This window comes from Bombina bombina, chromosome 7, assembly GCF_027579735.1.
Source record: "Bombina bombina isolate aBomBom1 chromosome 7, aBomBom1.pri, whole genome shotgun sequence".
Taxonomy (NCBI): Eukaryota; Metazoa; Chordata; class Amphibia; order Anura; family Bombinatoridae; genus Bombina; species Bombina bombina.
Window position 1 is genome coordinate 412,852,177 of NC_069505.1, and position 13,386 is coordinate 412,865,562.

The 13,386-nt window shown below is 40.6% G+C and overlaps 1 protein-coding gene across 2 annotated transcripts in view; it reads right to left on the reverse strand.

Moving 5' to 3' along the window:
* Positions 1-960: 960 nt before the first annotated feature.
* PVALB (parvalbumin) overlaps positions 961-13,386 on the reverse strand; it is a 267,268-nt gene continuing 254,842 nt past the window's right edge. For both annotated transcript variants that reach the window (XM_053721215.1, XM_053721214.1), the window contains exon 5: positions 961-2,170. In XM_053721215.1, the coding sequence (XP_053577190.1) occupies positions 2,142-2,170 (29 nt within the window). In that variant the 3' untranslated portion in view covers positions 961-2,141. The remainder of the gene's footprint in view (positions 2,171-13,386) is intronic.

The following is a 13,386-nucleotide window of genomic DNA, read 5'->3' on the forward strand; positions in this document are numbered from 1 at the left end:
AGTAAAATTATCTAATTAATGACAGCCTTTTATTTTAGTAATAGAATGTCCCTTTAAGAGACATAATAATCTTCCTCTTTCAAATGTATTGCAAAATTAAAGACAAACTTGATACACCTGGTTCACTCCTGTGCCACCCACAAACAAATAAGGGCTCCTCTGTTAGTGTTGATTGGCTGATTTATATATGTGTTTTTTCGGGGCACAAATGAAGGGATTAACCCCTTCCCGCCGTTAGGACATTCCATGCCGTCCTAACTGCGCTGGTCTTTAGGGCCATTAGGACAGCATGGAACGTCATAGCCGTTTGGTTTTCCTGAAGCCTTTGCAGCTTTACTTAATGGGATCGTAGGCTGGAGGTCGTGCCTAGCGTCATAGCCACTCCACCGTGACCCTATCCCATCATAGAAATCACACAATCACATGCACGATGGCGTGAGTTACATTTTTACTTATTTGTTTAGATCGAAACCTTGTTCCAATGTAGACAAATAGGTCCTGGCAGGAAACGGTTAAAATATTGGCAGATATAAATTGTCAGAAAATAAACTGTGTTATGTAAATAAAGCAATTTATTTTTTATTCTTAAAGGGACATTAAACATTTTATAATTATGAGATTTTTATTAATATATTTGCATATTCTAAACGTTATTAGAACAAATTAACGTCTTGTGTGCTGCAGATGTTTTACAGTGGTCAAAGACCAGTCACCACTTTTCGTATTTGGAGGAGCCAATCCGGACTCGAGTCTAGAGATGACAGGGCTTACCACTATCTTTGTGTTAACAAAATCTCCATTGTTTGGCTTCAGCAGAAATGATACAATATCAACATGTGAATGAAGGACATATATGTGACAGGGTTAGGCTTGTGAAACTGTCATGTGCTCTTTCAGTTTTCAGGGCTGGAAATTTTCAGTCTACAGTTATGGAATAAAGAAGCAAAATAAATAATGAAATTATATTGCAAAGTCGTTTTATTATGCATGATTAAAGGAATTGGAAAGTCAAAATAAAACTTGTATAGTTCGGATAGAATGTGTCATTTTAAAAGATAAACACACAGTTATGTGTAAGTAATGGTACAATAATAAAATGCTCTAACATATAAGAGCACTTTATGGTTTCACTTTTAATATCCCTTTAAAGACACGGTCTGCACCTTAGTTATCTTAAAGTCTTACCTTAGATTAAGCTGCAAATAGTCTTCTGCACCCCTTTAAAAAGAAAAATGGCCGCCAAACTCCGCCCACTTATGAGGTCACAATCCAAGCTGCATATGGCGTCAAATCACAAAAGGCTCACAAGCTGGGTTCAGCAGACTGTCAATGGTATTCAGCAGAGTGCCCAGATGCAGCTCGTATCGTGATGTCATCAGTGGGTTGAGTTTTTCAAAGTGGCCAGAAAAGATATTCTTTTTTAAATAACTTTTTTACTGTTCCTGCTGCATAATATAGAAAGTGGTGCAGGAGGCTATTTGCAACTTAATCTAAGGTAAGACTTAAAGATGGCTAAGGTGTAGACCGTCCCTTTAAGCATTTTATGTTCTCTATGTGTTTACTATCCCTTCAAGTTTGCTCTGTTAAAACAAAGCCTGTCTATCTCAGTTCCAGACTGTTCATTTTCTCCCGCCCCAATTTTTTTTTATGGTACAATGCCATCTAGTAGGCAGCAAAATCATTTTTGCATCATCTTTGTCCCGTCTCCCTCGTGGGCGGTCCTGTGAGGTGGCTGAGAGTCCTTCCATTTTATTGCTTGGAGCATGACATTGACCCTCTATCAATAGGGGACAGCAGCTGAAATCTTTTTGAGGACTGTGTGTGTGTGTTAGTATTAGACCACCAGCGGCGGTGGGAATATTTATTTTATAAAATACATAAGTAGGATTGCCAGGGAACACATATTTTTTTATCAGATCAAAGAAAGACACAAAATGATATAAAAAAGGGAAAAAAAAACAACCATAACAAACGCTTGTTTCCCAGGTGTTCTTGCCCTTTATTGCGTGGTATTATGCAGTGTTCCAACACGGAGATCCAGGAGGTAGGGACTAAAGGTGATGTACAAAATGGGAGCAATAAATAAATTGGTGACTGAGAACGTGGCACTGTGCAAGGACAGGACCCATGGCTTTAACGGCTTAGCACTCAGCAACCAGGGTTGCAAACTCTGGAAAAGAAAAATGACAAGATCAGGTACCGCTGTGTGAAACAGATGCATATATGTGCTAGGCATGTGAAACAGATGCATATATGTGCTAGGCATGTGAAACAGATGCATATATGTGCTAGGCATGTGAAACAGATGCATAAATGTGCTAGGCATGTGAAACAGATGCATCTATGTGCTAGGCATGTGAAACATATGCATATATGTGCTAGGCATGTGAAACAGATGCATATATGTGCTACGCATGTGAAACAGATGCATATATGTGCTACGCATGTGAAACAGATGCATATATGTGCTACGCATGTGAAACAGATGCATATGTGCTATGCATGTGAAACAGATGCATATATGTGCTACGCATGTGAAACAGATGCTAATATGTGCTACGCATGTGAAACAGATGCATATATGTGCTAGGCATGTGAAACAGATGCATATATGTGCTAGGCATGTGAAACAGATGCATATATGTGCTAGGCGTGTGAAACAGATGCATATATGTGCTACGCATGTGAAACAGATGCTAATATGTGCTACGCATGTGAAACAGATGCATATGTGCTACGCATGTGAAACAGATGCATACATGTGCTAGGCGTGTGAAACAGATGCATACATGTGCTAGGCGTGTGAAACAGATGCATATATGTGCTAGGCGTGTGAAACAGATGCATATATGTGCTACGCATGTGAAACAGATGCTAATATGTGCTACGCATGTGAAACAGATGCATATATGTGCTAGGCGTGTGAAACTGATGCATATATGTGCTACGCATGTGAAACAGATGCTAATATGTGCTACGCATGTGAAACAGATGCATATATGTGCTACGCATGTGAAACAGATGCATATATGTGCTAGGCGTGTGAAACAGATGCATATATGTGCTAGGCGTGTGAAACAGATGCATATATGTTCTAGGCATGCGAAACAGATGCATATATGTGCTAGGCATGTGAAACAGATGCATATATGTGCTAGGCATGTGAAACAGATGCATATATGTGCTACGCATGTGAAACAGATGCATATGTGCTACGCATGTGAAACAGATGCATATATGTGCTAGGCATGTGAAACAGATGCATATATGTGCTAGGCGTGTGAAACAGATGCATATATGTGCTAGACATGTGAAACATATGCATATATGTGCTAGGCATGTGAAACAGATGTATATATGTGCTAGGCATGTGAAACAGATGCATATATGTGCTAGGCATGTGAAACAGATGCTAATATGTGCTAGGCATGTGAAACAGATGCATATATGCGCTAGGCATGTGAAACAGATGCATATATGTGCTAGGCATGTGAAACAGATGCTAATATGTGCTAGGCATGTGAAACAGATGCATATATGTGTTAGGCATGTGAAACAGATGCATATATGTGCTAGGCGTGTGAAACAGATGCATATATGTGCTAGGCGTGTGAAACAGATGCATATATGTGCTAGGCATGTGAAACAGATGCATATATGTGCTACGCATGTGAAACAGATGCATATATGTGCTACGCATGTGAAACAGATGCATATGTGCTACGCATGTGAAACAGATGCATATATGTGCTAGGCGTGTGAAACAGATGCATATATGTGCTAGGCATGTGAAACAGATGCATATATGTGCTACGCATGTGAAACAGATGCATATATGTGCTAGGCATGTGCCAATCCAGGTACTTCCACACAGGTGGAAAAATTCCAGCAGGAAATGGATCGAGATTAAGAGTTTAAAAGTTTCTTTATTGATATCTGTAAAAAGAGTACTGTGAACAGTCACAGAGTAAAGATACAATATCACAGCCTTTAAGCATGTCAGCCCAATAGCTCTATATCAAACAAACCAACATGTTTCGTGCTGGTACAGCACTTCGTCAGGGATATATGTGCTAGGCATGTGAAACATATGCATATATGTGCTAGACATGTGAAACATATGCATATATGTGCTAGGCATGTGAAACAGATGCATATATGTGCTAGGCATGTGAAACATATGCATATATGTGCTAGACATGTGAAACATATGCATATATGTGCTAGGCATGTGAAACAGATGCATATATGTGCTAGGCATGTGAAACAGATGCTAATATGTGCTAGGCATGTGAAACAGATGCATATATGCGCTAGGCATGTGAAACAGATGCATATATGTGCTAGGCGTGTGAAACAGATGCATATATGTGTTAGGCGTGTGAAACAGATGCTAATATGTGCTAGGCATGTGAAACAGATGCATATATGTGCTAGGCGTGTGAAACAGATGCATATATGTGCTAGGCGTGTGAAACAGATGCATATATGTGCTAGGCGTGTGAAACGGATGCATATATGTGCTAGGCATGTGAAACAGATGCATAAATGTGCTAGGCATGTGAAACAGATGCATATATGTGCTAGGCATAGGAAACAGATGCATATATGTGCTAGGCGTGTGAAACAGATGCATATATGTGCTAGGCGTGTGAAACAGATGCATATATGTGCAAGGCATGTGAAACAGATGCATATATGTGCTAGGCATGTGAAACAGATGCATATGTGTGCTAGGCGTGTGAAACAGATGCATATATGTGCTAGGCGTGTGAAACAGATGCATATATGTGCTAGGCGTGTGAAACAGATGCTAATATGTGCTACGCATGTGCAAAAGATGCATATATGTGCTAGGCGTGTGAAACAGATGCATATATGTGCTAGGCATGTGAAACAGATGCATATATGTGCTAGGTGTGTGAAACAGATGCATATATGTGCTAGGCATGTGAAACAGATGCATATATATGCTAGGCGTGTGAAACAGATGCTAATATGTGCTAGGCATGTGCAAAAGATGCATATATGTGCTAGGCGTGTGAAACAGATGCATATATGTGCTAGGCATGTGAAACAGATGCATATATGTGCTAGGCATGTGAAACAGATGCTAATATGTGCTAGGCGTGTGAAACAGATGCTAATATGTGGTATGCGTGTGAAACAGATGCATATATGTGCTAGGGATGTGAAACAGATGCATACATGTGCTAGGCGTGTGAAACAGATGCATACATGTGCTAGGCGTGTGAAACAGATGCACATATGTGCTAGGCGTGTGAAACAGATGCATATATGTGCTAGGCGGGTGAAACAGATGCATACATGTGCTAGGCGGGTGAAACAGATGCATATATGTGCTAGGCGTGTGAAACAGATGCTAATATGTGCTAGGCATGTGAAACAGATGCTAATATGTGCTAGGCATGTGAAACAGATGCATATATGTGCTAGGCATGTGAAACAGATGCATATATGTGCTAGGCATGTGAAACAGATGCATAAATGTGCTAGGCATGTGAAACAGATGCATATATGTGCTAGGTGTGTGAAACAGATGCTAATATGTGCTAGGCATGTGAAACAGATGCTAATATGTGCTAGGCCTGTGAAACTGTTTCACATGCCTAGCACATATATGCATCTGTTTCGCATGCCTAGCACATATTAGCATCTGTTTCACATGCCTAGCACATAATAGCATCTGTTTCACACGCCTAGCACATATTAGCATCTGTTTCACACGCCTAGCACATATATGCATCTGTTTCACAAACCTAGCACATATATGCATCTGTTTCACATGCCTAGCACATATATGCATCTGAGGCATATATGTTCTAGGCATGCGAAACAGATGCATATATGTGCTAGGCCTGAGAAACATATGCATAAATGTGCTAGGCATGTGAAACAGATGCATATATGTGCTAGGCATGTGAAACAGATGCTAATATGTGCTAGGCATGTGAAACAGATGCATATATGTGCTAGGTTTGTGAAACAGATGCATATATGTGCTAGGCATGCGAAACAGATGCATATATGTGCTAGGCGTGTGAAATAGATGCTAATATGTGCTAGGCGTGTGAAACAGATGCTAATATGTGCTAGGCATGTGAAACAGATGCTATTATGTGCTAGGCGTGTGAAACAGATGTTAATATGTGCTAGGCGTGTGAAACAGATGCATATATGTGCTAGGCATGTGAAAAAGATGCTAATATGTGCTAGGCATGTGAAACAGATGCATATATGTGCTAGGCATGTGAAAAAGATGCTAATATGTGCTAGGCATGTGAAACGGATGCATATATGTGCTAGGCATGTAAAACGGATGCATATATGTGTTAGGCATGTGAAACAGATGCATATATGTGCTAGGCCTGTGAAACAGATGCATATATGTGCTAGACATGTGAAACAGATGCACATATGTGCTAGGCATGTGAAACAGATGCATAAATGTGCTAGGCATGTAAAACAGATGTATATATGTGCTAGGTATGTGAAACAGATGCATATATGTGCTAGGCATGTGAAAAGATGCATATAAGTGATAGGTGTGTAAAATAGATGCATATATTTGCTAGGCATGTGAAACAGATGCATATAAGTGATAGGTGTGTAAAATATATGCATATATGTGCTAGGCATGGGAAATAGATGCATATATGTGCTAGGCATGTGGAACATCTGAACATATGTGCTAGGCATGTGAAACAGATGCATACATGTGGTAGGCATGTTTAACAGCTGCATATATGTGCTAGGCATGTGAACAGATGCATACATGTGCTAGGTATGCGAAACATATGAATATATTTGCTAGGCATGTGAAACAGATGCATACATGTGCTAAGCAAGTCTCTGCACTGTACTCATTGAGAGGTTTATTTATTTAAGTTACTGGCAAACCTATTAGTTGTGGAACTCATTACCAAAGGAGGTAGTGAATGCCAATACCTTAGATACATTTAAAAATGGTTTGGATACATTCCTGGCTAGGAACGGAATTCAGGGATATGATTGCTTGTCTTAAATAGGTCACCTTTATAATGGGATTAATTTAAGCTCAATTGGAGCTTTTTTGGAAGTATATATTCGATTTGTATAGGTTGAACTTGATGGACTTCTGTCTTTTTTCAACCTCATCTACTATGTTACTATTGCATGAGCCCAAGGCTAGTTCTCAAGTTTGCTAGCACCGCCACTGAGCATCGTACTGCTGGGTTTCATTGGCTGCAATTATAGTGCTTAAAGGGACGTGTAAGTCAAAATATAACTATCATAAATTAGATACAAGATGTAACTTTAAGAGACTCATTTTACTTCTATTATCAAATTTACTTTGATATTTTGGTATGCAATATCGGTTCACATGCTCTTTTTTTTTTTAAATTCAAGTGTACTTCTATTATCTGATTTGCTATGTCCTGTCCTTTATTGAAGCGCATACCTAGGTAGGCTCAGGAGCAGCAGGAGGGTACTCACCTATGCCTCTATTCATTGGCTCACCAGTTGTGTTCAGCTAGCACCCCTTTGCCAGCGTTAACGGGATACAAACCCCAAATTCTTAGATAGAACATACAATTTTAATCAAATTTCCATTTTACTTCCACTATCAGATGTGCCTTTTTCTTTTGGTATCCTTTGATGAAGAAGCAGCAAAGCACTAATGGGAGCTAGCTGATTACATCAGATAAGCCAATGACAAGAAGCATCTATGTGCAGCCACCAATCAGCAACTACATCCAAGTAGTGCATTGCTGCTCCTGAACTTACCTAGGTATGCTTTTCAACAAAGGATAACAAGAGAACAAAGCAAATTAGATACTGGAAATACATTGGAAAGTTATTATCAAAAAGATAGGTTATGTCAACAAATAAAGTATACCAAAGAGTGGTAAATCTGCACACAATCTAATGCAAACCTCTTGTATTCAGTATCAGGCTATATACCTGCCTACACCACAGAGACGTAAACACATAAAGTATACTAAAGAGTGGTAAATCTGCACACAATCTAATGCAAACCTCTTGTATTCAGTATCAGGCTATATACCTGCCTACACCACAGAGACGTAAACACATAAAGTATACTAAAGAGTGGTAAATCTGCACACAATCTAATGCAAACCTCTTGTATTCAGTATCAGGCTATATACCTGCCTACACACCACAGAGACGTAAACACATAAAGTATACTAAAGAGTGGTAAATCTGCACACAATCTAATGCAAACCTCTTGTATTCAGTATCAGGCTATATACCTGCCTACACACCACAGAGACGTAAACACATAAAGTATACTAAAGAGTGGTAAATCTGCACACAATCTAATGCAAACCTCTTGTATTCAGTATCAGGCTATATACCTGCCTACACCACAGAGACGTAAACACATAAAGTATACTAAAGAGTGGTAAATCTGCACACAATCTAATGCAAACCTCTTGTATTCAGTATCAGGCTATATACCTGCCTACACACCACAGAGACGTAAACACATAAAGTATACTAAAGAGTGGTAAATCTGCACACAATCTAATGCAAACCTCTTGTATTCAGTATCAGGCTATATACCTGCCTACACACCACAGAGACGTAAACACATAAAGTATACTAAAGAGTGGTAAATCTGCACACAATCTAATGCAAACCTCTTGTATTCAGTATCAGGCTATATACCTGCCTACACCACAGAGACGTAAACACATAAAGTATACTAAAGAGTGGTAAATCTGCACACAATCTAATGCAAACCTCTTGTATTCAGTATCAGGCTATATACCTGCCTACACACCACAGAGACGTAAACACATAAAGTATACTAAAGAGTGGTAAATCTGCACACAAGCTAATGCAAACCTCTTGTATTCAGTATCAGGCTATATACCTGCCTGCACACCACAGAGACGTAAACACATAAAGTATACTAAAGAGTGGTAAATCTGCACACAATCTAATGCAAACCTCTTGTATTCAGTATCAGGCTATATACCTGCCTACACACCACAGAGACATAAACACATAAAGTATACCAAAGAGTGGTAAAGCAGCACACAATCTAATGCAAACCTCTTGTATTCAGTATCAGGCTATATATCCAAACTAAACTAAAGTTAGAGTGAGAAACTGTCCTTTACTTAAGAGAAATCCAGGTATTCATTGGATCATCTGGCTCCTATTTTCTTGCCTCAGGTTTAAATAAATGCATCACCACTATGGTACTTGATGTAGCAAAGAGTCCATGATGGTAGCGTCAACAAAGTTATACATCCAGAATTACACATTTAGCCCCTCCTTCTTGAGGGTTGCACATGGGGCTTTGTCAGATGATGATGCTGGACGTATAGCTTTGTTGACGCTACCGTCATGGCCTCTATGCTACTTTGGGTGCCATAGTGGTGATGAATTTATTTGATCCCTAGGCAAAGGAATAAGAGACATGATTGTAACAACTCCCCAGATGTCTCTTTGTTTTTTGGTAATACAGGTTTTATTGACTGCTGGCACATAAATTTAAATTATTATTAATACACTGAGTGCACCCATTTCTTCTGTTATGTGCGATCAGTCCACGGGTCATCATTACTTCTGGGATATAACTCCTCCCCAACAGGAAATGCAAGAGGATTCACCCAGCAGAGCTGATATAGCTCCTCCCCTCTACGTCAGTCCCAGTCATTCTCTTGCACCCAACGACTAGATAGGATGTGTGAGAGGACTATGGTGATTATACTTAGTTTTTATGACTTCAATCAAAAGTTTGTTATTTTACAATAGCACCGGAGCGTGTTATTACTTCTCTGGCAGAGTTTGAAGAAGAATCTACCAGAGTTTTTTACTATGATTTTAACCGGAGTAGTTAAGATCATATTGCTGTTCTCGGCCATCTGAGGGAGGTAAAGACTTCAGATCAGGGGACAGCGGGCAGATGAATCTGCATTGAGGTATGTAGCAGTTTTTATTTTCTGAATGGAATTGATGAAAAAATCCTGCTATACCGTTATAATGACATGTATGTATACACTTCAGTATTCTGGGAATGGTTTTTCACCGGAACTACTCTGTTAAAGGTCACTAATCCTTTTAATAAATATTGTCATGTTAAACGTTTTTGCTGGAATGTAGAATCGTTTACATTGCTGAGGTACTGAGTAAATAAATGTTTGGGCATTATTTTCCACTTGGCAGTTGTCTGCTTTAAATTGTGACAGTTTCGTTTCTCCTCACTGCTGTGTGTGAGGGGGAGGGGCCGTTTTTGGCGCTCTTTTGCTACGCATCAAAAAATTCCAGTCAGCTACTATTATATTTCCTGCATGATCCGGTTCACTGACAGATCTCAGGGGTCTTCAAACTTCTTTGAAGGGAGGTACATTCTATCAGCAGAGCTGTGAGAATTTTTATTGACTGTGAATAAAAACGTTACTCTATAATTTTTTATGTCAAATTTAGTTATTTACTAATGGGAACAAACCTTTGCTAAAAGTTGTGTTATTTTAAACTTGATGCTATAACTGTTTCAGTTCATGATCTCAACTGTCATTTAATCGTTTAAGTACCTCTTTGAGGCACAGTACGTTTTTGTTAAAAAAGATTATAACCAGGTTGCAAGTTATTGCTAGTGTGTTAAACATGTCTGACTCAGAGAATGATATCTGTGTCATTTGTTCCAATGCCAAGGTGGAGCCCAATAGAAATTTATGTACTAACTGTATTGATGCTACTTTAAATAAAAGTCAATCTGTACAATGTGAACAAATTTCACCAAACTGCGAGGGGAGAGTTATGCCGACTAACTCGCCTCACGCGGCAGTACCTGCATCTCCCGCCCGGGAGGTGCGTGATATTATGGCGCCTAATACATCTGGGCGGCCATTACAGATAACATTACATGATATGGCTACTGTTATGACTGAAGTTTTGTCTAAATTACCAGAACTAAGAGGCAAGCGTGATCACTCTGGGGTGAGAACAGAGTGCGCTGACAATACTAGGGCCATGTCTGATACTGCGTCACAGCTTGCAGAGCATGAGGACGGAGAGCTTCATTCTGTGGGTGACGGTTCTGATCCAAACAGATTGGATTCAGATATTTCAAATTTTAAATTTAAATTGGAGAACCTCCGTGCATTACTAGGGGAGGTCTTAGCAGCTCTCAATGATTGTAACACCATTGCAATACCAGAGAAAATGTGTAGGTTGGATAAATACTTTGCGGTACCGGCGAGTACTGACGTGTTTCCTATACCTAAGAGATTAACTGAAATTGTTACTAAGGAGTGGGATAGACCCGGTGTGCCGTTCTCACCCCCTCCAATATTTAGAAAGATGTTTCCAATAGACGCCACTACTCGGGACTTATGGCAAACGGTCCCTAAGGTGGAGGGAGCAGTTTCTACTTTAGCTAAGCGTACCACTATCCCGGTGGAGGATAGCTGTGCTTTTTCAGATCCAATGGATAAAAAATTAGAGGGTTACCTTAAGAAAATGTTTGTTCAACAAGGTTTTATATTGCAACCCCTTGCATGTATCGCGCCGATTACGGCTGCGGCAGCATTTTGGATTGAGTCTCTGGAAGAGAACCTTAGTTCATCTACGCTAGACGACATTATGGACAGGCTTAGAGTCCTTAAACTAGCCAATTCATTCATTTCGGAGGCCGTAGTACATTTAACCAAACTTACGGCTAAGAACTCTGGATTCGCCATACAGGCACGTAGAGCACTGTGGCTAAAATCCTGGTCAGCTGATGTTACTTCTAAGTCTAAATTACTTAATATACCTTTCAAGGGGCAGTCTTTATTTGGGCCCGGGTTGAAAGAAATTATCGCTGACATTACAGGAGGTAAGGGCCACGCCCTACCTCAAGACAAAGCCAAAGCTAAGGCTAGACAGTCTAATTTTCGTCCCTTTCGGAATTTCAAACCTGGAGCAGCGTCAACCTCCACTGCACCAAAACAGGAAGGAGCTGTTGCTCGTTACAGGCAAGGCTGGAAACCTAACCAGTCCTGGAATAAGGGCAAACAGGCCAGGAAACCTGCTGCTGCCCCAAAGACAGCATGAACCGAGAGCCCCCGATCCGGGACCGGATCTAGTGGGGGGCAGACTTTCTCTCTTCGCTCAGGCCTGGGCAAGAGATGTTCAGGATCCCTGGGCGCTGGAGATCATATCTCAGGGATACCTTCTAGACTTCAAATTATCTCCCCCAAAAGGGAGATTTCATCTGTCAAGGTTGTCAACAAACCAGATAAAGAAAGAAGCGTTTCTACGCTGTGTACAAGATCTGTTATTAATGGGTGTGATCCATCCAGTTCCGCGGTCGGAACAAGGACAAGGGTTCTACTCAAACCTGTTTGTGGTTCCCAAAAAAGAGGGAACTTTCAGGCCAATCTTAGATTTAAAGATTCTAAACAAATTCCTAAGAGTTCCATCGTTCAAAATGGAAACTATTCGGACAATCTTACCTATGATCCAAAAGGGTCAGTACATGACCACAGTGGATTTAAAAGATGCTTACCTTCACATACCGATTCACAAAGATCATCAACGGTATCTACGGTTTGCCTTCCTAGACAGGCACTACCAGTTTGTAGCTCTTCCATTCGGATTGGCTACGGCCCCAAGAATCTTCACAAAGGTTCTGGGTGCCCTTCTGGCGGTACTAAGACCGCGAGGGATTTCGGTAGCTCCGTACCTAGACGACATTCTAATACAAGCTTCAAGCTTTCAAACTGCCAAGTCTCATACAGAGTTAGTTCTGGCATTTCTAAGGTCGCATGGATGGAAAGTGAACGAAAAGAAAAGTTCTCTTTTTCCTCTCACAAGAGTTCCATTCTTGGGGACTCTTATAGATTCTGTAGAAATGAAGATTTACCTGACAGAAGACAGGTTAACAAGGCTTCAGGATGCATGCCGTGTCCTTCATTCCATTCAACACCCGTCAGTAGCTCAATGCATGGAGGTGATCGGCTTAATGGTAGCGGCAATGGACATAGTACCTTTTGCACGCCTACACCTCAGACCGCTGCAATTGTGCATGCTAAGTCAGTGGAATGGGGATTACTCAGATTTGTCCCCTACCCTGAATCTGAATCAAGAGACCAGAAATTCTCTTCTATGGTGGCTTTATCGGCCACACCTGTCCAGGGGGATGCCATTCAGCAGGCCAGACTGGACAATCGTAACAACAGACGCCAGCCTGCTAGGTTGGGGCGCTGTCTGGAATTCTCTGAAGACTCAGGGATTATGGAATCAGGAGGAGAGTCTCCTTCCAATAAACATTCTGGAATTGAGGGCAGTTCTCAATGCCCTTCTAGCTTGGCCCCAATTAACAACTCAGGGGTTCATCAGGTTTCAGTCGGACAATATCACGAC